Raw genomic sequence first — 26,414 nt, 5'->3', positions numbered from 1 at the left:
TTGAAATCAGTAATGAGGGGATGTGCCTTTAGAGAAGGCATGGTCAAGTAGTAGGATATTAGCAGGAGTGAAATAAAATATCCCATATAATGCAGGAGGCATTCTGTGACTGAACATTGTATTGAGGTAGGCATGGCAGACAAATATGGGAGTGACATCATTTTGATGAGGTATTAGTGTCTCCATTCTATTTGTAGACACCAAGTTTTGGCCATAGCATATTCACTGTATGCTATTTACAGTGCATGAGACTTATTGCTCCACTCCCTGGTGCCAACTCTAATAATATGACAGTCAAACACAAAATATTGCAGAACCATCATTCAGAATATGTATGCCTGCCTGTGCCATGTGTGGTTGTTCTGCTGCTTCTCTCTGCACCGCCTTGTTGTGGTTCACAGCTGCCAGGAGCTCCATAATGGAGCAGTCAGACGTCTACCAACTGAGAAGAATAAGCCAACGACTTCCATGCGGGAGACACCTGAGCAGGTGAGCCAACGATTTTGTTATATACAGCAGATGCTTGCTTTTAGTTATTACTCCATTCTATATACAGTAGGTATCAATGAAAGGGTATTTTCTTCACTATACCTGGCAAAATTGTTTTTCTTCTTTTTTATATGTCCGTGGAAGTCACTCTGCTTTATGAGATGTTTATTCTATTTGCCAAAGGTGCCAAAGCACCCATGAGTTCTAGAACTTCTGATCCTTCGGTGGTTACGATGGACTAGATGGAAACCATGCAAAATGAGTCTACATTTCAAGCTTTTAGATGAGCTATGTCTTCTCTGGGTCAGTGGGGAATTCCCCAAACACCCTCTTCCCCACCTCCAGTACTCGCCCCCCCCCCCCCCCCCCCCCCCCGTTCCGATGGCTCAGGCAAACCCGCAGCCTCAAATGCAGGAGTATGTGGTAGAGGCCTGCATGCATCCTCAAGTGCAGGAGTATGCGGTAGAGACCCGTTTATTCCCACGGGTTACCTGAAATGTGGATCAGGTTAGAGGAAACCCATTTTTTTGCGGGTCGGGTAGCATGCTGCAAGTGTGTGTCGGGATGCATGTAGAGCGGGCGGCAGGGAGCTGTTATAGGTACCTGCGTGCGTGCGCGCTGACAGAGTGGCTAGGCTTGATGGAAGGATATCTTTTTTTTTTTTTTTTTAACTATATGTAACCAGGAGCTGAATGTGTGGCAGCCGATGGGATAGGAAGTGGCGCCCATACATGGACCAGACTTCTAGGAGGCGGACCTTCCAGTCCAAGTGAAAGGAGATTATGTAGGCCTTACAACCCATCACTGAACATCTCCAGAGCACACCGGAGGAAGTGGGAGGAGCATGGCATGAACAGGAATTTCTGCAGCTTTGTAAGTGTGTGGTGTAAGAAATAACTGGTGAATGGGCTCTTAAAGAGGAACTGTAGTGAAAAGAACAATAAATAAAATACCTCTATTTTTATTTTTTTATTTATTAACTTATAAATGAATTAGTCTGTGTTTGCTCTTTGTAAAATCTTTTCTCACCCCTATTTAGATTCTTAAATTTATCACCGGTGGAGACATCCTTCGTCCTGTCAGGAGCATCTCTACGTAATGTTTGTTTACTGATAGCTCTAAAGCCAGTAGAAAATATACGAATATTCTTCCAGAACCCTTGGTGGGAGGGGGGTTTGAAATCTGCATATCTAATCAGCCTAGCCCTAAGCTAAGCATAACTTAAGGGGGCGGTTACATAATACCAATATACAGCAACATATAGCTATAGAAAGTGTTTCTGATACTGAAACACAAAAAAAATTACAGTAAAAGTGGGTATCTGGAATAATTTAATGCATTCTACTATATGCCACTACAGGGCCTCTTAAAAGCTATTTATCTGAAATGAGCGAATCTAGGAGAAGTTTATATACATTAATGAAAACAAGCTCTACCATGAAATGCCTGCACATTTATCCTGCCTCTAAAGAGAAACCGTGACCAAGAATTGAACTTTGTCCCAATCAGTAGCTGATACCTCCTTTCCTATGAGAAATCCTTTCCTTTTCTCAAACGGATCATCAGGGGATCTGCATGGTTGATATTGTGGTGAAACCCCTCCCACAGTGTGATGTCAGGACCATGGTGCTGACATCACACCGTGGGAGCCTTGTTGCATTGTGGGAAATAACAGCTGTTTCCAACTGCCAAAAAAGCAAACAGCAGCTACTTCCACTGACATCACCTGCCAGCAGTAAAAAATGTCACCATGTGATAAATGTCAGAATGTAAATCAGGGAGAGGAAAGATTTTTCAATGGGCAAACACTGACTATATCATTTATACATAATTTGTACTTTTGTTCATGCTGTTATTTTCACTGGAGTTCCTCTTTAAACTAACCTTTCTGTGCTCCAGTCTATGCATTGTGCTGCAGATAGGAAGTAGTACTGAACTGCTGACATTTAATGTGTATAAATATATATGTGGAGCAGAGAGGCATGCAGAGCATACAGGTTGTTCTACAGGAAGCAATAAACCGCAGAAGGAAGAAGACAGACCATGCTGTGTGTTTGATTGCTGCTCTACTGTTCTCTGTGCAGTCAGAGCCGCCCAGATTCAGCTGTGCTCGTCTACAGGGGATCCCCATTTTTTAGTCAAATATACTGTATACTTACAACTTCAGTTATAAATTATTCAATCAATGTTTGCCCAATGTAAAATCTTACCTCACCCGGATTGGCAAGGTGATGTTGGCATGTTTACTGCTGGCAAGGTGCATCACTGTGGGGTGTCTTTTTTTCCCCCACCTGTGTGGTCAACAGTACCGTCAGTTGATCTCCCAGAGTGCTCTGGGGCAGAAGGCTGTGTGACATCAAGCCTAGGCTAAACATCAGTGGGAGGGCAAAGTTTCATAACAAGTTAAGCCTTGTGCACACTGGCTGCGTTGCGCTGCAATCTTTAATCGCAAAGAATTCATGAAAATAAAAAAAACCGAGAGGCACTGTACATAGTGGTGCAAAGCGTTTTTCTATTTTTTTTATTTTCATGATGGCTTTGCGATTTAAAAAATTGCAGCTCAATGCAGCCAGTGTGTACAAACTCTCTCATAAGTTTTTTCTGACGCTGAAACCACGGTACATAAAAATGGGCATCCTGAATTAAATATTGTATTCTGCTATAAGTTGTTGTTACAGGTGCTCTTTAATTTTTTTCAGATATAAATGCAAAGTCAGTGGTGTAGCATTAGAGGATGCAGAGGCTGCAGCTGCACTGGGGCCCCTGGACCTGAGGGGTGCACATGGAGCATTCCTTCAGCCGCTGCAATAGCTCTCTATTGGTGCTATGCTGATAATGATCACTTCTATACATGCCTGGAATAGTGGAAATCATTAACAAACTGATCACACCTGTCTGACACTGCGGCCATTCTTGGCAGGTATTGGTGCTGCATATCAGTAGTCCTGTATAGAGTGCTTGAGGGGGCCCAATGTAAATCTCACACTGGGGCCCATCGGTCCTTAGCTACACCATTGTGCCGAGGAAATCCGTGTGAAGGGTGATACCGAGCGTCTTCCAAATTAAAGAGAATCTGTAACCCAAAAAAAAAATACTCTGGGGGATACTTACCTGGGGAGGAGGAAGTCTCAGGGTCCCAATGAGATTTCCCCGACCTCTGAAGCTTGGAGGAATCCAGCGCTGGCTCCTTTGAAACCTTTGAAACAAGCTTGACAAGCTGTGATATATTTACTTCTCCGCGATCCTGCACAGGCACACTAACGGCTCTTCGTTTGGGCTACGCGGAAATAGCCGAACCCGATCATATCTGCTTTACTAGGCAGGCGCAAATGGCTCACACCTGTGCAGTAGAGCGGATACGATCGGGTTTGGCTATTTTGCCTTACCCCAACGAAGATCTGCTAGTGTGCTTGGGCAGGATCGCGGTAGGTAAATATTTACCTCGCCGCACTTCGGGGGCGCTTGAACAGAGGGATGGAGGAGAACGGGGAAGCCTCGTTCGGTGCCAGAGGCTTTCCCCTCTCGAGGTAAGTATCCCCCAAAGGGGTTTTTACATTACAGATTCTCTTTGTACTACTTTTTTTCTGCCATTGTAGCTGAATGTAGTTCTGCTTAACTCCCATCTGTCCCTTTTTCTTAGGGGTAAGTCCCCTTTGGGAACCAAATCCTCCTGTCCCTCGTTCTTCTGCATTTGTTCCTCTTTCAGGACTGATATTCAGATCTGTGTAAATATATGTATTTTCTACGGAAAAAAGGTCTTTGACTTTGAACTTTATTCCTATCATTTAAATTGATATATTTCTTATTTCCAAATGATAAAACGAAGGGCCACTACTGATGATAGAGAGGACCAGTCTGGTTTGAGTGATAAAACTACTTTTGCTTGTGAATCCTTTGTGGTTTGCATGACGAGGGTTGTAGTGGGGTGTGGTTAGAGGTGTGACAGGGGCGTGTCTTAAGGTGTCCATCTTTCTTATCTCAAAATGTTGGGAAGATATGAGATCAGTACACGTATTTAGCCCCTCCATCTAAACAGGGAGTGCCAGAGGGGTTCATTTATCTAGGTTGAAGAAAATAAGTAATCCTGCAAGCCTGGGCTGGATTTATTTAAAAAAAAAGTTTGTTATTAGGTGGGCATATTAGTTGCCAAATAAAAAAAAATAGCAAATGAGTAGTTATGTGACCGTAGTCAAAATACTTGCCTATGGAGAGGGAGGGCTCAGAACTCCATACATGGCTTCCCAGTCCTTTCTCCATCCCATAGTTCCAGCGCTGGGCCCTGGTGAAGTTCTTCAGCCTGCTCAGTTGAATGTCTTCGGCCCTCCTTCGGGTGCACTGGCATAGCCCACTCAGCCTGCCTCTTGTATTTTTCTATGGACATGAGGCGTTAATCTGGGGGTAAGCATTTTTGACAGTGAGGTGTAGCCATGCAGTCTGCTCGGAGGGAGGAGTCATATAACTCCTGAAGGTGAAAAAACACATAGGTGAATATGGGGAGGGTTTTGGGGGGATGGAAGGCCATTGCTGTAATACAGGGGTGCCCACACTTTTTCGGCTTGTGAGCTACTTTAAAATTCGCCGAGGCCAGGAGATCTACCGATGTTTCAAATACACCCCCCCTCCCTTCGGGAAAGGTAGTTAGGTATAGGTCCCTTCAGTATAGGTTAGCTTGGTATTTGTGCCTTCAGTATAGGTCAGCTAGGTATATGTGTCTTCAGTATACGTTAGCTAGGTATATGTGCCTTCAGTATAGGTTAGCTAGGTATATGTGCCTTCAGTATAGGTTAGCTAGGTATATGTGCCTTCAGTATAGGTTAGCTAGGTATACAGTGATGTGAAAAACTATTTGCCCCTTCCTGATTTCTTATTCTTTTGAATGTTTGTCACACTTAAATGTTTCTGCTCATCAAAAACCGTTAACTATTAGTCAAAGATAACATAATTGAACACAAAATGCAGTTTTAAATGATGGTTTTTATTATTTAGTGAGAAAAAAAAACTCTAAATCTACATGGCCCTGTGTGAAAAAGTGATTGCCCCCCTTGTTAAAAAATAACTGTGGTTTATCACACCTGAGTTCAATTTCTTTAGTCACCCCCAGGCCTAATTACTGCCAGACCTGTTTCAATCAAGAAATCACTTAAATAGGAGCTATCTGACACAGAAGTAGACCAAAAGCACCTAAAAAGCTAGACATCATGCCAAGATCCAAAGAAATTCAGGAACAAATGAGAACAAAAGTAATTGAGATCTATCAGTCTGGTAAAGGTTATAAAGCCATTTCTAAAGATTTGGGACTCCAGCGAACCACAGTGAGAGCCATTATCCGCAAATGGCAAAAACATGGAACAGTGATGAACCTTCCCAGGAGTGGCCGGCCGACCAAAATTACCCCAAGAGCGCAGAGAAAACTCATCCAAGAGGCCGCAAAAGACCCCAGGACAACATCTAAAGAACTGCAGGCCTCACTTGCCTCAATTAACCACTTGCCGACCGCACGCTTATACCGTGCGTCGGCAAAGTGGCAGCTGCAGGACCAGCGACGCAGTATTGCGTGGCCAGCTGCAGGCTGATTAATCAGGAAGCAGCCGCTCGTGCGAGCGGCTGCTTCCTGTCAATTCACGGCGGGGGGCTCCGTGAATAGCCTGCGGGCCGCCGATGGCGGCTCGCAGGCTAAATGTAAACACAAGCGGAAATAATCCGCTTTGTTTACATTTGTACGGCGCTGCTGCGCAGCAGCGCCGTAAGGCAGATCGGCGATCCCCGGCCAATCAGCGGCCGGGGATCGCCGCCATGTGACAGGGGACGTCCCGTCACTGGCTGCACAGGACGGATAGCGTCCTGTGCAGCCCGGATCTCCAGGGGGGGCCAGGTAGGAGGGGGAGGATTTCGCCGCGGAGGGGGGCTTTGAGGTGCCCCCCCCCCCGCAACACCCGGCAGGCAGGAGCGATCAGACCCCCCCAGCACATCATCCCCCTAGTGGGGAAAAAAGGGGGGCGATCTGGTCGCTCTGCCTGCACGCTGATCTGTGCTGGGGGCTGCAGAGCCCACCCAGCACAGATCAGCTACAACAGCGCTGGTCCTTAAAGGGTGGGTCCTCAAGTGGTTAAGGTCAGTGTTCACGACTCCACCATAAGAAAGAGACTGGGCAAAAACGGCCTGCATGGCAGATATCCAAGGCGCGAACCACTTTTAAGCAAAAAGAACATTAAGACTCGTCTCAATTTTGCTAAAAAAAACATCTCAATGATTGCCAAGACTTTTGGGAAAATACCTTGTGGACCGACGAGACAAAAGTTGAACTTTTTGGAAGGTGTATGTCCCGTTACATCTGGCGTAGAAGTAACACAGCATTTCAGCAAAAGAACATCATACCAACAGTAAAATATGGTGGTGGTAGTGTGATGGTCTGGGGTTGTTTTGCTGCTTCAGGACCTGGAAGGCTTGCTGTGATAGATGGAACCATGAATTCTACTATCTACCAAAAAATCCTGAAGGAGAATGTCCGGCCATCTGTTCGTCAACTCAAGCTGAAGCGATCTTGGGTGCTGCAGCAGGACAATGACCTAAAACACACCAGCAAATCCACCTCTGAATGGCTGAAGAAAAACAAAATGAAGACTTTGGAGTGGCCTAGTGAAAGTCCAGACCTGAATCCTATAGATGTTGTGGCATGACCTTAAAAAGGTGGTTCATGCTAGAAAACCCTCAAATAAAGCTGAATTACAACAATTCTGCAAAGATGAGTGGGCCAAAATTCCTCCAGAGCGCTGTAAAAGACTCGTTGCAAGTTATTGCAAACGCTTGATTGCAGTTATTGCTGCTAAGGGTGGCCCAACCAGTTATTAGGTTCAGGGGGCAATTTCTTTTTCACACAGGGCCATGTAGGTTTGGAGTTTTTTTTCCTCACTAAATAATAAAAACCATCATTTAAAACTGCATCTTGTGTTCAATTATGTTATCTTTGACTAATAGTGAACGGTTTTTGATGAGCAGAAACATTTAAGTGTGACAAACATGCAAAAGAATAAGAAATCAGGAAGGGGGCAAATAGTTTTTCACATCACTGTATGTACCTTCAGTATAGGTAGCTAGGTATAGGAGCCCGGACGGGCACACCTTAGCACCTCCCTCCAGCTCCAGTGGTGGCGTCTGCGGCCTGTCCTGGTCTTCATTCCCTGTGCAATCCGGTGGCTGAGTGAGCGCTCCAGCGGGCAGCGTGAGTGCAGGCGGAAGTGTTGCTTCCAGCGCCGCCCCTGGCCTCTTAGCCACACCTCTCTCCTCCCCGATTGGCTGCGAGATCAGCGGCCAGCAGCAGAATCTGATAGGACGCGGCCATGACTTGGCTGCGTTCTGCAGCTGATGGACGCAAAATTCAATGGGACGCGGCCATGATCAGGTGGATCGCGATTGACCTATTGGGCAGCCCTGATGTAATACATATTTGTAAGGTCCGCCGGCGTACTCCATCAGCGGAATGCTGAGACCCGAACTGCAACTCCGACTACCGGGTATCGGCAAGCCGCGGATGTCACTGAAGCACAGGAGGCTTCTCAGAGCTCATTGGTCAGGCGGAGGACGTGCTCTCAGTATGCGCTCTGCCGATGCAAACAGTGACACTGACTTCCTGCTTGCGTGTCAGCTGATACGCTGGAATACTATTGTTTTGTTTTCAATTCTGCTTTCTGTTGATTGGTTAGTCCTAGTATTTAAACCTGGTGTCAGTGCCCGTGATAGCATTAGCTTTGGCTTGTTGCTGGGTAGTGCTCACTGTCTGATTGATTTCTGTTGCTGACTATTGCCTTGTATCCTGACCACGCTTAACCTCTGATTGATTCCTGTTGCCTTGTACCTTGCGACTATTGCCTTGTACCTTGACTAAGCTGTGTAGCCGCCTGGATTGACCTCTGCTTGGATACGGATTTGCATGAACTCTGCCTGGACTGACTTCGGCCTGCCTTGACTACACTATCTCTGGAAAATGCTTATCTGGACTCCCTCACCACCACCAGGAACTCCTGGCACTTCTGCCACTTGGCTCACTCGTCTGGATAGCCTCATCTACTAGGCCTCCAGTGACTATCTTGTATATTCATATCTACTGTGCCCAGTATTGCATTGCCATGAATATTCAGGTTGTCTGGTGATTAGCTATCTGTCAGTCTGTATGCTACATCTACCTGCAGGGTGTATTGTAGTATTGCGTTAGGCAGGAGTTTGCGCAGGTGTTACTCCCAACTTTTTGATATAAGCCACACCCCCAATCGCACTCCCGACTTACCCCTAGTCACGTATACCATAAAGACTTTATAAGAAAAATATATTGTTTTATAAAATCGCACTGGTCCTTTCTATCCTGGATCATTTTTCTTCATATTAACATTTAAAAATAAAAAAATATATCAGTTTGAAGGATGTGAACAAAGTTTAGAGTCAAACACATTTTTCAGGGGAAAAACGCATATTTTTACACAGATCTGTTTATCAGTCCTGAAAGAGGGACAAATGAGGAGGAAAGAGGGACAGAGGGTCAGGAATCCCAAAGAGGGACTGTCCCTCCAAAAGAGGGCCAGATGGGAGCTATGTGTTTACATTGTGCACTGATGAGTCCATCCACTGGCTTTCCCAAACCAAGTTTCATATGAGGATGGAAGAAAACTTTGTGAGGAGTTTTTTTGCAAAAGTTGTGGGTAGAATGAACAATTTGGTAGGTTTTGTATCATTTTTTTGCATTTTCACATAAATACGTTTTTTAATTGTAACAACTTGTTGACATAAATATCACAGGAGTTTATTAGATCCAAAGATGGCTGACACAAAGTTCTTGTTCAGGTAGAAACAATTTTTTTTTTTACTTCCTGTCTGGTAATTCCCTAAAAGACCGCCACCTGTGGTCAATTTACCCGAAAAGATGGAAGTGCATGTCTGGTAGCAGCTGTAACATAATGACAAATAGTTTAAGATTTCACTCTATGCAAGCTTAATTTTGAACATTTGTAAATGATATAAACCATAGATCCAAACCACAAACTTTGGTGTGAACTTTACAAGCGTCATGTTAAATGACATTTGTTAAAGTGGATCTCTGGTAATCAGGTAAAACTGACAGAATCTGTCATGACAGGCTCTGTCAAAATGATGGAGGATTTTGGGGGCTCGGGGTTAAATACTTACCCGTCCTGGGGACATCCCTCCAGTCAGGTGATTTCTCCGCCTCCCCTCAGATTTGGGGCAGGGCAATTTTTTTTAAACTGTTCACTGAGGCTCTGGCCACAACCACCTGCATGGCCAAGGCCTGTCCCTAGCTTGGCAGCCTGATTGGTGGCTGCTGAGCTGGGGGCAGGCCATGACCACACAGGCGGAGGATTCCGAAGACCTTTGGCAGTCTTCAGAAACATGGATGCCATGACAATGCCGGGGAGGAGGGCGGAGCATCACCTGTGACCCAAGCACATCGGATCCGGTGAGTATTTAGCCCTATCTCCGACCTTTCCCCAATAATTAAGCCTCCTTGTTAATTCATATAATAGTATAGAAATGCCCAAAGTATTTCACATTGCACATGTGTACTTTTTGCTATAAATACAATGAGGGAAAGAAGTATTTAATGCCTTGCTGATTTTGTTTGTTTGCCCTCTAACCAAGAAATGACCAGGCTATACTTGTAATGGTAGGTTTATCGTAGATGTGAGAGAATAACAACAGAAGAACCCTAAAAAAAACCAGAACCCCAAAGTCAAACTTTTACTTCACACAGAGCAGGGAGGAACTAGGAGTCTCAGTCATGTGACTACAACTAGACCGCCAAAGTCTGTGTTGTGGGAGGAGTGTGACATCTTCTTGCAGTGCTGGATGCTAGGGCTTGAGATTGCCAAGGGTGTGGACTTTAGTGGGAAAACATTTCTTAGAATGACAGTAACTTTCACTCCAGGCACAAAAAAAACCCCATATAGCTTTTAGTTTGTCCAGGCAGAAAATTGGGTGCAACTACAGGGCAGCAGTCCAAGTGACCACAGGGGGGGACCAGAGCTGTAAGGAGACCCCAACTACTACCTCACTCTCTCCAATAAAAGGGGTCCAACCTTCTGATCAGGTGCCTTTGAGGCTACACTTGTTATAGGTGTGAATATTATGACGTCCACACTTGTTTTAGGACTCTTGTAAGATGGGCCCCCAGGCAGTGAGGGTCACCAGGGGTAGGCAAGAGAAAGGCTGTGAGCATTGGAGGGTCCCCATTAAAGTTTTGCCTGGGGGGTGGTTGTTGTGCTATTTGTAGTTACACCACTGGCTGAATTCAAATGCTATGTAAGCAGGGTGAGGATATGGCTGCCTGTTAGAGTATGTAGCACTGGAGGCAGATACTTTGTGGCGAGGACAGCTACTCTTTCTTCTAGAGGCAGAGACTTTGTGGCGAGGACAGCTACTCTTTCTTCTAGAGGCAGAGACTTTGTGGCGAGGACAGCTACTCGCATCTAGAGGCGGAGTCTTTGTGGCGAGGACAGCTACTCGCATCTAGAGGCGGAGACTTTGTGGCGAGGACAGCTACTCTCACATCTAGAGGCGGAGTCTTTGTGGCGAGGGACAGTTACTCTCACATCTAGAGGCGGAGTCTTTGTGGCGAGGACAGCTACTCTCACATCTAGAGGCAGAGACTTTGTGTTCACTTTTTATGTTTTTTCATTGCAAGAGTTAATAAGGCAGTGCTTTATGTATGCAAATGAGACTGTAAAACTGCAGTTGAAAAACTCTAAAAATGGAAGGCAAAATAACTTTAAATGGCTGCCCAAACAATACTACAACCTTAAAGAAAGAAGGCCCATATCGACAGCACCACTGAAATATACAAATAGCTTTTATTACAAAGATTTCACATATATATATATATATATATATATATATATGACACATTTTGAAATTAAACCAATTAAAAAAGACCACATTGTCCTAAAGCATCCAGCTGCAATCAATTATGCCCTCTTCATAAGCAATATATATGTTACGGCCAGAACCCGAAGTTTGGCCACTTCTAGTTCTGGCCGGCCACTTCGGGTTCTGGCCGGCCAATGCGCGAAGTGGCCGCTGCGCTGCGGCCAATGTTAGAAATGGAATGATTCCTCTGAGGTTAATGTATCTTCTGGCCGCAGCGCAGCGGCCAAACGTATAACAACTTAGTGAATTTATTGCAATTCAGCCGGCGACAATGTAACAATTCAAGCCGCCGGCTTTTTTTTTCTGCCTCTCTCTCTCCTCTTATGGGCAGCCGGCGGGGGACACGCGTGTCCCCGGGAGTCGTTCGTGGCGCCAGGGCAGCAGAGCGGGGAGGCTGCAGACATTGCTTCTGCCAGCACCCGCTCTGCAAGAACAGCAGGATCCCCCTGCCGCGACGAATGACTCCGGGGGAACACGCGTGTCCCCGCCGGCGGCCCATAGGAGAGCGAGAGATGGTGAGGAGAGAGTGGCAGAGAAAAAGCCGGCGGCTTGAATTGTTCCATTGCCGCCGGCTGAATTGCAATAAATTCACTACGTTGTTATACGTTTGGCCGCTGCGCTGCGGCCAGAAGATACATTAACCTCAGAGGAATCATTCCATTTCTAACATTGGCCGCAGCGCAGCGGCCACTTCGCGCATTGGCCGGCCAGAACCCGAAGTGGCCGGCCAGAACTAGAAGTGGCCAAACTTCGGGTTCTGGCCGTAACATATACATGCAACGGTATATCATATGCAGTGAAAGTGCTAGTGCTTAAAGAGACACTGAAGCGAACTAATTTTGCCCATTTTACCTTATAATTCGCTTCAGTGCTCTCATGAGAAGTAAACCGACGTGTCCCCGTGGATTTTGCTGCTCTGAGAGGCAGAGCTATGAGCTGTAGCTCTGCCTCTCTTGCCATCAATCGCCGTACGGATCACCGCCTCTCCCCGCCCCTCTCTGTAAAGGAAGAGTGAGAGGGGCGGGGAGAGGTGGCGATTCTCCGCGATTGGCATCTGGAGGGGCAGAGCTGAAGCTGAAAGCTCTGGCCCTTCCAGGAAATGCCGGCTGGATTGTCCCCTGGGGATTTGGGGGCTCTGCAGCCCTCGTTTTGTGGCGCGGACGTGGCGGTTTACTTGTCATGTAAGAGCACTAAAGCGAATTATAAGGTAAAATGGGCAAAATTAGTTTGCTTCAGTGTCTCTTTAAACAAGGTGCCTATGTACAGACTGCAATAAACAATAGATAGATTAGTAGGAGCAGCCTATGAGATAAAGTGCATGAGAGATCAGGAATGATGCAAATAAGGAGGAGATACTTAGCCAGAGACAATGGATAGGTAGGGCAGAGCAGCTGGGGTAGGCAGGGGTCCCCTCAAGACGCAGGAACGTAAGTGAGCATGAAGTGGAGGTTTTGAAGAGAGGGGAGAAGTCCAGGAATAAAGTTTGGCATTTAACTGCTAGAACAATTTTAGACTGAGATTTTAGGCTGAGATTACATTACTCTTGCAAGATGGGCCCTAAGGCTGAGGGTCCCCAAGAAAAGGGGCATCAACCTTGGGGAAGCCCCATTATTTGTAGTTATGCCTCTGCATGCTTCAAACACACTGTAGAACCGTGTTTCCCCTTAACTATGACATCCCCTGAAAGTAAGCCCTAGCATATATTTCGAGCCTGCTCGAAATATTAGCCCTTCCCTAAAATGAGACCTAGTGAGACCCCGCAGCTGCATTACCTCCTGCCGGCCCCCTCCTCCAGAAACACCGATCCCAGTACGTCGCAGCTCCTCTGCCCGGGGGAATAATTCAAACTGCAGATTAGCGGCGACCTGTAATGAAGGCAGCTAGAGTATTTTTTTTTTTTAAAGATTCTTTATTTAAGAAAAAGATTTTTATAGTATAATCCAAACCTCAGGAAGACATAGTAAGTTAAACATACATCAGGTATGACCTTTAGAAACGGAACAATGCTCATGGAAAAACATGAAATATTATGAAAGAAGCACTACTATTGTAAACTTGAAACAATAGGTCTAACGTATCAGTAGAATGCAAACCTGTAGGTCTGGGAAGATCAGTCAGCGATATGTTAGCTAATGTAAAAGGGAGATAAAGAAGCCAATCACTGTGTCGGTAGATGGGTTGAGGGCAGGGCCGGTCCTGGACTTTCTGCGGCCTAAGGCAAAGATCGTAAAGGTTCCCCCCCCCCCCCCCAATATGTATACATAACATTACATCCCCCACACAACCGACCGTGTCCGTGAAGGAAAGCCTGAGTGACGCAGCAAAGTGAGTGACTGACTCACCAGGGATTGGGTCTCCCTCCGGGTCTGGCGGCGGCGAAGGGCGGGCATCCGCATCCAGCATGCATCCTGCACTGGCAGGGGACAGACGGCTGCGGTCTGCGGCGGGCATGCTCTATCTCGGATCTGAGGGATCTCGCGCTGGGCCAGTGAGCGGCGGCCGGCGGCAGCCAGCCAGCCTCATCATCATCATCATTGTCACAGTCACGTCGGCGGCGCTCGCTGCTCAGTGACTGACCATGACAATCAGCCGCAGCCAGGGCAGCAGAGCGGGCGGCAGCCGCCGCCATCAAATCAGCAGGCTTAGGCACTAGGCAGCGTCACCAGCGTGCAGCCTTGGAGGAGACAGGAGAGGCTGCAGAGCTCGGAGTCGTCGGACTCGGAGGCCGGCGGCAACAGTGCAGTTTCTAGGCTAAAATGCACCCAGGGCGAGGGTGTAAAAATTGCGCCCCCATACCGGTATAGGTAGCCAGCTATAGGTCCTCACCGAGTATAGGTGGCCAGGCATGGGTGAGCCAGTAAAGTTGCCCCCAGTATAGGTTAGCCAGGTAGTTGCCTCCAGTATAGGTAGCCAGTATAGTTGCCCCCAGTATATGTTAGATAGGCAGGCACCCCCGCCCCGGTATAAGTTAGATAAGTAGGTGCCCCCAGTACAGGTTAGCTAGGTAGGTGCCTCCAATATAGGTAGCCAGTATAGTTGCCCCCAGCATAGGTTAGATAGGTAGGTACCCCCAGTATAGGTTAGTTAGGTAGGTGCCCCCAGTATAGGTAGCCAGTATAGTTGCCACCTGTATAAGCTAGCTAGGTAGGTAGGTGCCCCCAATACAGGTTAGATAAGTGCCCCCAGTATAGGTTAGATAGGTAGCTTCCCCCCAGTATAGGTTAGATTAGGTCGCTGCCCTTCAGTATAGGTTAGATTAGGTAGGTGCCCCCAGTACAGGTTAGATTAGGTAGGTGCCCCCAGTATAGATTAGATAGGTAGCTGCCCCCAGCATAGGTTAGACAGGTAGCTGCCCCCCAGCATAGGTTAGATAGGTAGCTGCCCCCCAGTATAGGTTAGATAGGTAGCTGCCCCCCAGTATAGGTTAGATAGGTAGCTGCCCCCCAGTACAGGTTAGATTAGGTAGGTGCCCCCCAGTATAGGATAGATAGGTAGCTGCCCCCAGTACAGGTTAGATTAGGTAGGTGCCCCCCAGTATAGGATAGATAGGAAGCTGCCCCCAGTATAGGTTAGATAGGTAGGTGCCCCCCAGTATAGGTTAGATAGATAGCTGCCCCCCCCCCCCCCCCAGTACAGGTTAGATTAGGTAGGTGCCCCCAGTATAGGTTAGATAGGTAGCTGCCCCCAGTATAGGTTAGATAGGTAGCTGCCCCCCAGTACAGGTTAGATAGGTAGCTGCCCCCCAGTACAGGTTAGATTAGGTAGGTGCCCCCCAGTATAGGATAGATAGGTAGCTGCCCCCAGTACAGGTTAGATTAGGTAGGTGCCCCCCAGTATAGGATAGATAGGTAGCTGCCCCCCAGCATAGGTTAGATAGGTAGCTGCCCCCCAGTATAGGTTAGATAGGTAGCTGCCCCCCAGTATAGGATAGATAGGTAGCTGCCCCCCAGCATAGGTTAGATAGGTAGCTTCCCCCCAGTATAGGTTAGATAGGTAGCTGCCCCCCAGTATAGGTTAGATAGGTAGCTGCCCCCCAGTATAGGTTAGATAGGTAGCTGCCCCCCAGTATAGGTTAGATAGGTAGCTGCCCCCCAGTATAGGTTAGATAGGTAGCTGCCCCCCAGTATAGGTTAGATAGGTAGCTGCCCCCCAGTATAGGATAGATAGGTAGCTGGCCCCCAGTATAGGTTAGATTAGGTAGGTGCCCCCCAGTATAGGATAGATAGGTAGCTGCCCCCAGTACAGGTTAGATTAGGTAGATGCCCCCCAGTATAGGATAGATAGGTAGCTGCCCCCAGTACAGGTTAGATTAGGTAGGTGCCCCCCAGTATAGGATAGTTAGGTAGCTTCCCCCAGTATAGGTTAGATTAGGTAGGTGCCCCCCAGTATAGGATAGATAGGTAGCTGCCCCCAGTACAGGTTAGATTAGGTAGATGCCCCCCAGTATAGGATAGATAGGTAGCTGCCCCCAGTACAGGTTAGATTAGGTAGGTGCCCCCCAGTATAGGATAGTTAGGTAGCTTCCCCCAGTATAGATTAGGTAGGTGCCCCCCAGTATAGGATAGATAGGTAGCTTGCCCAGTATAGGTTAAGTAGGTAGGTGCCCCCTCATAATGGCGGAGGGGGGAGCCGGAGCCGCGGTGAGGGCAGCCCGACCTCTCCCTCCCTCTCCCCGGGTCGCTCTCAATGCTCCCCCCTCGGACTGTAGGCAGCAGAGTTAGCGCGCAGGGAAGCGCTGCTGTACACAGCTGTTACTCACCTCCCTGGATCCGATCGCCGCTCCCGCCCTGCTGGTCTCCTCTCTGCAATGTAGCCGCTGCTGATACACACGCTGCTTCCTGTTTACACAGGAAGCAGCCGCGTGTGTATCAGCCGGCTAGGCAGAGAGGAGACCAGCAGGGCAGGAGCGGCGATCGGATCCAGGGAGGTGAGTAACAGCTGTGTACAGCAGCGCTTCCCTGCGCGCTAACTCTGCTGCCTACAGTCCGAGGGGGGAGCATGGAGAGCGGCCCGGGGAGAGGGAGGGAGAGGTCGGGCTGCCCTCACCGCGGCTCTGGCTCCCCCCGCTATCACAGCCACGTCATCTGGTGCCGCCCCTCCACTTCCTGCCGCCTGAGGAACCCGCCTCACCCCGCCTCATGGGCGGGCCGGCCCTGGTTGAGGGAGATAAAGAGAAGAGAAAAGATATAGAGAAGAAAAAGAGTAAAAGGAAAAAGAAAAGGTCAGTGTGGACCCTGGGGAGCCCCGGCTCCACAGAGGCCTAGAACCAGAAAGGATAAAGGAAGAAGTAGAAGGCCAAGGATGACCGTTTCCGTCAGGCCCGTTTCAGTCTAACCCACTTCTGTAATCACTTTAGATGGTAGCATTTTGTATGTTTTAGACCCAACCCGAAGGGAGAAAGGGTGAGGTTGTCTCAGCGTCCCTTCTAGTGGGAGATTTTAGGAAGGGGAGTGTTGTGTTAATAACTTATATTAGTCTGATTCTAGGAAGATGTTCCAATGAATCCAAGTATTGGAGAAAATCTCATCTCTATTATATATGCTGTGTGTGAGGAATTCCATTTGGTATATGTGTTTAATTTCATTAATCCATTCCAGAATTGAGGGTGTTAGTGTTGATTTCCAGTTTCTAGCAATAATAATTCTAGCTGCTTGGATTAGGTGCTTAGATAGGGAGCGTTTAAATTTCGTATAGGGCTTGGGGTGTTGTGGAGAAGGTAATAGGAAGGATCCGCAGGTGGTTCCCCATCAGTGAGGGTTTTAATGTGTTTCTGAACTTCTTGCCAAAAAGGCTGTATGCCCTCGCACTCCCAGAAGATGTGCAATAAGGTGCCTTGTGCTTTATTGCATCTCCAGCAATGTGGGTTAGCGTGTGGATATATTTTACATAGTTTGTTTGGCGTGAGATACCACCTGGCCAAAATCTTATAGCTAGTTTCCTTCACCCTAGAAGATACTGAGGCTGCTTGGTTAAGGGTTAACATTTTCTGCCATTGCTCTTCTGTAAACTGTGTTTGGAGGTCTTGCTCCCATTTCTGTTTAAGTTCTTGTGACCAAGTGGTATCGGAGACCAAAAGTTGATAGATACAGGAAAGTGTTTTTTTAGTTGTGCCGGAGGTCATGCAAAGGGATTCAAATTGTGTTAAAGGACGAGACAGTTGTTCTTTCTTTCCTAAGGATTCAAGAAAGTGAACGAATTGTATATGACTCCATTCATCTAGGAAAGGACATGAGTGTTGTTCACGTAATTGATTTATTGGCTTCCACTTATTTTTGGAGATTAGATCTCGTGCACGTATTGTTTCTGCCATTCTCCAGCTAATGTAAGTCTGTGAGGAACATCCCATTGGGGAAGTGGGGTTATCTAAGACAGGGACTAGTGGTGTGGGCCAGGGGGATATTTCAGTTAAGTGTCTAATCTTTAAAAGGGCGTTGAGTGTGGTGTTGATTGATAAAAAGTCATTAGATATTCGTTTAGATATCCATGGGTATGTTGTTAATTCTAAGCCTGCAAGGTCCTGTTCAAGGAGGACCCATCTTTTTTGGGCGGAGTGCCTGTGCCAATCTACCAGTCGGACCAGCGAGGTGAGGGACAGGGAATCATCCCTGTCGTGTTTGCAAACATACATGTAGTCATAACCAGTTTTAGTAAATCTAAAACATTTTTTGTGGCCTGCTTGGCCTTAATGGGTAGGGAGGAAGGTAACATGTCCACAACAAGAAGCCCTCCAGAGCCCCGGGCATATGTGTTTTTAAGCATAAGCTAGTTTAATTCGCCAAAGGAGCTAGGAATATGAGAGGGGGAAGTAGAGGAGTCCTATATTAGTGAACCCACGTCCATATAACACCAAAGAATGCTATGTGGTCGCTTTCGAGATAAGACTGCACATATTATAGGGAATAATTCAGCATTAAAGATATGTATAGAGGAACATAGGTTACATGTTACTAGTGATAATAACACTCAACGTATAGTTATAAACAAGGATAACAGTCCTCAAATATCAGCATAGTAAGCCAAGTACCCCTCCCCTCCCCCCCCCCCCCCCCCCCCCAAAGCATAAGACAAAATTTCCAAATTAGTGACGTCAGCAAGATCTTCCTGAAAAAATAGGCAATGTTATTCAGTCTATGTGCTGTATAAAGCGAAAACAATTGAGAAAAAGCACAGCACATGTGGTTTTAGATTGATCACAGCTTGCCCTGCACATATAAAGCTATTCGATCATATGGAAGATTACTGAAAATTCAGTGAAAAAGAGGTCCTTGTACAACATGTGAAAGAGGAAAAAAAAAAACAAGGGGGGGGTAACAGGAATGTCAAGGTCCATTGCTTGCATAGTAGGCATGAAGTATTGTGTTAAGTCAGCATATCCCATTACAGTATAAAGCCTCAGAGGTTAGCGCTATACTCACAAAAGTTGCAAAATCAGTGAGCGTTTTTCCCCTGTTTTTGTGGCGGATTTGTAAGTAATGAGTCTGAATTCCAGTCGGGTAAATCCACTGTGTCTATTCCCAGTGTAGTGCAAAAGGCTGTAATGTCTGATGGTGAACGAAGAGGTTGCAGATCGGTTTCCAAGTTTTGCTTGCAGATTAAAGGGGAAACCCCATTTGTAAGTTGCGCCTTCATCTTGGAGTATACGCAATAGCGGCTTCAGGGCCCACCGCTGAGCCAAGGTGAATGGAGCAAGGTCCTGGTATAGGGAGATCTGAGCCCCATCAAAATCTACTGATTCATGTCATCGCGCTGCCGCCATGATGGCTTCTTTGATAGGAAAGTGATGTACCCTGCAAATCATATCTCGAGGTGGGGCAGCACCTTTTGGAGGCGGTTTGAGGGCCCGATGCACTCTATCAAGGCGGATCGGGGGAGTATGAACTTGCCCCAGCAGCTTGTCAAAAATGGCCTGCACTGTGTCCTGTAGATCTTCACTGCGGGTAACTTCCGGAAGGCCTTTCAGCCGAATATTGTTCCGGCGACCTGTATTTTGTAAGTCCTCCATAGAGGAGCAATAGGTGGTGTTGAGAGTAACCTGCCGCTCTGCAGCCTCTTTCAGGTCTTTCACTTCCCTGCGCAGTTGCTGAACATCAGATTCTATTGCCGTGACTCTGTCAGCTACGCCCGCCACAACATCTCTGAGGGCCGCTACCTCCGTTCTCGTGGCGGACAGGATACGGTCGGTCTGCGAGTCCATATCTTGTTTCGTGGGGAGACTCCGCAGGAAAGTCCAGATGTCACTGGTAGGGATCTCGCTCTGGAGTGATGAGCTTTCAATAGCAGAGCCCTCCATATCAGTCTGGTCGGCCATCTTGGTAGAAGTGCTACGTAGGACTGGGCCAGAAAAGTAGTTGGAAACAAGGTTTGTGGAGGTTCCAGCAGTTATATCTGGGGTCTGTTTAGTGCTTTTCCGATTCCCCTTCATTTTGTTGGTCTCAGGGTGTAGATTGGGATCGTTCCGCTTGCTCATAGCTAGGTTATAGCTAATGTGCTGCCCGGAGCTCGAGGAGAACACGTCCTCACAGGTCCATGTCAGGCTCCACCCCCCGCAGCTAGAGTATCTTTATGAAAAAAGTTTTTTTTATGAAAAAATTTGTATAAGACAGCGTCTTATTTTCGGGGAAACATGGTAATGCACCCATTTTCACCTAAAATATGGTCTGACTATTATTATTTTTTTATACGTATTTGAATACGTTCTTTCCACTGCTGCAAGACAGGAGAAACCTTGTACGTTGATAAGACACTTCTTCTATTTAGGATCTGAAAATGATTATGGTAGCTGACCACAAATTGTGATAGTGATCACGCTGGGGGAAGTGGAAGAGGAAGGGAAGAGGGGACTTTGGGCTGCAGTTCACAATAGATGAAAAAAAATAATTATGCACCTCCACACCATCACGAATGCTGCCTTTTCAACTGTGCCCTGATAGTAAGCTTGATGTTCCTCCTAATTATCACAGGCTACATAGCATCTATGGATTCCTTTTCACCTCAGTCTATGCCACTTGACATCCTGGCCACAAAAGGTGGCTGTGTTTCTGGATGGTTTAGAAATGGGTTATTCTTTGCATGATGCATGGATTTTTGTAAGCCATCTAGGGCTTGATTCGCAAAAGAGTGCTAACTGTTAGCACAGCCGTTTTCGCGCAATTTTTCTCATTTGCGCGCAATCGTGAATTTTTGCGCAAAACAGTTAACGATAACGATTTGGCACGGAAATTCGTGTTAGCGTGCGAAACCAGTTAATTGCGTGCGAAAATTCGCACAAAAACACCCGTGCTAACAGTTCGCACTCTTTTGTGAATCAAGCCCCTAGAGTGTTATTCACAAAGGTGGCAATCAGAAGTGTTTTTGAGCCGATGCAGTGATTTCCACTACACAGTTGTGTTTGTTTTAAATACAGTGCTGTTGAAGTTTAAAGATCACAGCCATCCAGTATTGGCTTTTTTCCTTGCCCCTTGTGTACAGAGATTTCTCTGGATTAACGGAATCTTTAAATAAAAGGATACACTGTAGATTACGACACCCCCAAACTGTTAAGCCTCGTACACACGTCTCACTAAAATCAGCTGATAACGACTGCCTCAGCCGATAGGCATGTGTACAGAGGCCCCTGACCACCGTTCCGCAAGTGATCCGCTCTGCAGATCAACTTGGCCTCTTTGTGCACTCCACTCCCCCACCTACCGCTTGACATCACGAACAGACTGCTCGGTCCTGCTTTCCAGCCTTTTGTTGTCCCTGTCTCAGCTTTTTAAAAATCTTTTTTGCAACCATGGCAACAATACTCTGCGTACACTGTACTGTACTGTTGCCATGAGACCGCTCAGAAGCTCCCACACTGCACAGAAATAATTCGCTAGACAGGAGGAGCCTTTTGTTGCTTACTTTCTACAGCTGTATTAATCCATTGACTGGCGGCTAAATTTGACACGCCTGTTTGCCAGCTTCTGTTGGAAGTACAACATAATGATTGGTTTGTTTGCCATTTCTGTTATATTCTCAAAAAAAGTAATCAAGCTGTTTTGGACCAGATGGAAAGGATGTTCATCTGTCAGGATTTATTATGAAGCCGCAAAGTCAATAGCGCATTGCCACTGGACTTCCACGGCGATGCAGCAGAAGTAATGAAAGTCAATGGGCGACACAGAAATTTTAATTCTATTGGGGGCATTGCGCATGTGCAGAATGACGGGAATACAATGGGGAAACCTGGGAATCCTAGTGACATACTTCCTGTTTAGCAGGAAGTACGTCACTGGGCAAAGGGAGTGCAAGGGGGACGGCCCTATGAATATGACTTTGTCGGCGCACTCTACCACATATGAACAAAGTTTTGTGCAATGCGATGGAGGCGGAGCATCGCACCGCAAACGCAATGGCCAAATGAATGCCATGAAAGCTCCGATGAGTGTTTCAGGGTCACATAGGGTATCATGGACCATAAATCCTTTCCATAGCATAAGGCCTAGGACCCACTAGAACGATATGAGCAGCGCATTAGGATCACCGATAATCATCTGCGATTCCAAAAATTGCTACACCAATGAAAGTGGCTAGAGTCAGCCCACTGGAGCAACAGTGGGATGCGAAAGTTTGGGCAACCTTGTTAATGGTCATGATTTTCCTGTATAAATCGTTGGTTGTTACGATAAAAAATGTCAGTTAAATATATCATATAGGAGACACACACAGTGATATTTGAGAAGTGAAATTACGTTTATTGTATTTACAGAAAGTGCTCAATAATTGTTTAAATAAAATTAGGCTAGTGCATAAATTGTCATTTTATTGATTCCAAAAGCTTTAGAACTAATTATTGGAACTCAAATAGGCTTGGTAAGCTCAGTGACCCCTGACCTACGTACACAGGTGAATCTAATTATGCATAAGAGTATTTAAGGGGGTCAATTGTAAGTTTCCCTCCTGTTTTAATTTCCTCTGAAGAGTAGCAGCATGGGGGTCTCAAAACAACTCTCAAATTACCTAAAGACAAAGATTGTTCACCATCATGGTTTAGGGGAAGAATACAGAAAGCTGTCTCAGAGATTTCAGCTGTTTCCACAGTTAGGAACATATTGAGGAAATGGAAGACCACAGGCTCAGTTCAAGTTAAGGCTGAAAGTGGCAGACCAAGATAATTCTCAGATAAACAGAAGCCACGAATGGAGTCACTGTGCATTATTCAACCATTCAGCGCACTTTACACAAGGAGATACTGTATGCAAGAGTGATGCAGAGGAAGCCTTTTCTCCGCCCACAGCACACACAGAGCTGCTTGGGGTATGCTAAAGCACATTTGGACAAGCCAGCTTAATTTTGGAATAAGGTGCTGTGGACTGATGAAACTAAAATTGAGTTATTTGGGCATAACAAGGGGCGTTCTGTATGGAGGAAAAAGAACACAGCATTCCAAGAAAACACCTGCTACCTACAGTAAAATATGGTGGTGGTTCCATCATGCTGTGTGGCCAGTGCAGGGACTGGAAATCTTGTGAAAGTTGAGGGACGCATGGTTTCCACTCAGTATCAGCATATTCTGGAGACCAATGTCCAGGAATCAGTGACAAAGCTGAAGCTGTGCCGGGGCTGGATCTTTCAACAAGGCAATGACCCTAAACACTGCTCAAAATCCACTAAGGCATTCATGCAGAGGAACAAGTACAACATTCTGGAATGGCCATCTCAGTCCCCAGACCTGAATATAATTGAAAATCTGTGGTGTGAGTTAAAGAGAGCTGTCCATGCTCGGAAGCCATCAAACCTGAATGAACTAGAGAGGTTTTGTAAAGAGGAATGGTCAAACATACCTTCAACCAGAATCCAGACTCTTATTGGAACCTACAGGAAGCGTTTAGAGGCTGTAATTTCTGCAAAAGGAGGATCTACTAAATATTGATTTCATTTCTTTTTTGTGTTGCCCAAATTTATGCTCCTGCCTAATTATGTTTAAACAATTATTGCACACTTTCTGTAAATCCAATAAACGTCATTTCACTTCTCTAATATCACTGTGTGTGTCTCTATATGATATATTTCACTGAGATTTTTTTATCGTAACAACCAACGATTTATACAGGAATATCATGACGATTAACAAGGTTGCCCAAACTTTCGCATCCCACTGTATTGCAATGTGACAAAATCACAATTGCTCTGCCTTCACCATTTAGCTTGCAATTGCAATTCAATGTTATGTATAGGATCTCTGCAAAATGTATTTTCAATCGCTATACATAGCGTTTTTAACGCGATTTTGCAGCTCTTGTACTACCCAAAAACCACCAGCTTACCCAAAATCCCTTGCAGATTTTGAAAACATGAATCGCTAACCACAACTGATTTTGCAATCGCTAGCACTGAAATACACGCTACAAAATAACGCTGAGGATGACTTCTGAAATCGATGCAAACAGCGATCTGTAGGGTCCCAGGCCTAAGAGTGGCAAGCTGAACATATGGAAAGCATCAAAATGCTAGCTGAAGACATAATGACATTACAGTCGCAACAAAAAGTCTAAATAGGATAAACAGGTTCAACTTCACTGTCCCAGAATTGGGTGTTGGTGTGTGGTGGCTTCTAAACATTCTATCAACTGTCTTGTTACTTTTCTGTGCATCCTCTCAGCTTAAAACAGAAACAAACGACTACAGGAAGTGGTCCTTCCTCCAAGCCCCATCTACTCCTACTGTCTGGCGGCTGCTAGGCAACAGGAGTGTGTGGTAGACACTGTACACCGCTGCACGCTGAAGTATTGTAGAGAAAAGTGAATGGAAGACCCGGTGCTGAAGACAGTGGCGTAGCAATAGGGGATGCAGAGGTTGCAACCAATCCCAGGGCCTTTAAACCAAAGGGGCCCATCCTCAACCACAGTATTAGCTCTTCAATGGTTCTATACTGGTAATTATCACTTCTTATATGCTTTGAATAGTGATAGTCATTAACAAACTAGTGATCACTTCTTAGCTCAGTATAGCCTAACTATATCTGGCAAAGGAATGCAAACGAAAGATAATGTTATCACATCTTTGGATGCAGCCAGAAGCTTTCCACTGAAGCAAGACGCTTTCCACTGATAAACACAGTGATGTGTTTAACTGTTTGAATGCTGTTCTGCTACAATTTTTTTGTGGTAGTAGATTTTATGCTGTAAATAATCTTTTAGAATGAAGAGGAAATGCTGAGTTTCATACAACCTTAATAGCATTAATAACTGGATTAAAACCCCAGTTCAGGTATTGTTCTCTATATGCAATTAACATAACTTTATTTTAAAATATTTATGCTTAAAAAGTTTTGTAAAAGACATTGTGGTTTTTGGAAATAAAAATGTAAAATACGTGCTGTGTCATGTAATAGATTCTCCTTGTTTCCTCTGCAACTTTCGTCTGTCTGCTGACTCCCAGTGAGTCTTAACTAATGAATCCCTTTTCATTAACATGGACATGCAGCAGGGAGAGTGAGCTGAAGCCACGCCTCCCTGCTGACTGATAGCCTATCATGGCTGTAAGTCTAGTTGGGGAGGTGTGGCTTAAAGAGGAACTTTAGCGAAAAAGGGGGAAAATAATAAATACATTGTAAAGGGAGAAGTTAAATAATAGATTATTGATATTTGCCATGTAATTTGTTCCACAACGATCCTGCAGGTCATCATCTTTACTACTGGCAGACGAGAGAAAAAAGCAACAACTGCCAATATCTATAAACACACCCGCTAAAAGGTTGTTTTTTTATATAGATATGCATATGCACAGAGGGAGATACTGCTTGCTTGGCAGTTGGAAACAGCTGTTATTTCCCACAATGCAACGAGGTTCACAGACAGGAAACAGTCAGGAACTAGGTCCTGCTATCACACTGTTGGAGGGGTTACACCACAATATCAGCCATACAGACACCCCCAATGAGCTATTTGAGTAAAGGTAATGATCTCTCACGGGATAGGGGTTATCAGCTACTGATTGGGATGATGTTCAATCCATAGTTGCAGTTCCTCTTTAAAGCCCAGTCTACACAATACGATTCTGTGTGCGATTTGATTAAGATTCTATTTACAATCCGATTAAATCCGACATGTCCGATCGGGATTCGATTCAATTCGATTTGACATTGCAAAACAATGGCAAATCGAATTTAATCGAATCCCGATCGGACATGTTGGATTTAATCGGATCATAAATAGAATCGTAATCGAATCGCACAAAGAATCGTATTGTGTAGATGGGGCTTAAGACTTGGAAGTGAGGTAGTGAGCAGGCAGTAGGGAGTTGCTGAAGAGCAAATGAGGATCTATTCATTGGTGCAGCAAGTAGGGTCCTTTGTTTTTTATCCAGAAAAGGCAACTTTTTTTACTTAACTTTTTGATGCAGTTGTAACTGAGACTTAAGCACTTGCCCAGAGCTCACTGGCTGTATTCTGAGTTTTGTATAAGACAGGAAGTCATTGAGCAGCAGAGCAGGAAGAGGTGAGATGCACAGATCAGTGCATCAGAGGCAGAACAGTCAGCAAGGTGACGGCGAGGGGAAGAGCTGCAGGAGGAACTGATGATTACTGAATTCAGCTCAGAAACCGTTCAGAGAGGAAAATTACAATTTAATAGCAGAAGAAACTGGAATGTACCATTATGAGACTTGGGGGACCATGAAGAGAAATAATCATTACTGAAGTAAAGGAGGAACCAAGACATCTACACCCAAATCTTGGAGCTAACTGTGCATGAACTGCTCTGCTAGTGCCCTCGCTTATCCAGGTGAGAAGCTCTTCATCTTTCATCTGAAGCCATTCATTTTTTATGGTATGGAGAAGGAGGAGCACTCTGTAGTGTAACAACATTCTATTAGAACAAATGCGCAATAAAAAATCCACTTACTAGATTTATGTAAAATCAAGCATGTAGTTGGGCATATAGCCCTTCAATCCTTCCCTTGTGGGTGCAACTTCACACTACCATGGCCAACAGAGTTGAATGGATCTGGTGGTAAACAACCCTGGGTGC

At 45.8% G+C, this 26,414-nt stretch overlaps 1 protein-coding gene across 4 annotated transcripts in view; it reads left to right on the top strand.

Annotated features, from left to right (window-relative positions):
- The first annotated feature begins 428 nt into the window (after window positions 1–428).
- NLRC3 (NLR family CARD domain containing 3) overlaps window positions 429–26,414 on the top strand; it is an 89,646-nt gene continuing 63,660 nt past the window's right edge. For 2 of the 4 annotated variants that reach the window (XM_068244207.1, XM_068244208.1), the window contains exon 1: window positions 25,934–26,168. In XM_068244207.1, the coding sequence (XP_068100308.1) occupies window positions 26,135–26,168 (34 nt within the window). In that variant the 5' untranslated portion in view covers window positions 25,934–26,134. Of the gene's footprint in view, window positions 490–1,174; window positions 1,363–25,933; window positions 26,169–26,414 lie in introns of those variants that run through there. The other 2 variants (XM_068244210.1, XM_068244211.1) reach the window with 2 other exon arrangements.

Source organism: Hyperolius riggenbachi, chromosome 7 (genome assembly GCF_040937935.1).
Source record: "Hyperolius riggenbachi isolate aHypRig1 chromosome 7, aHypRig1.pri, whole genome shotgun sequence".
Classification (NCBI taxonomy): Eukaryota; Metazoa; Chordata; class Amphibia; order Anura; family Hyperoliidae; genus Hyperolius; species Hyperolius riggenbachi.
This window is presented reverse-complemented; position numbering and strand designations above follow the sequence as displayed.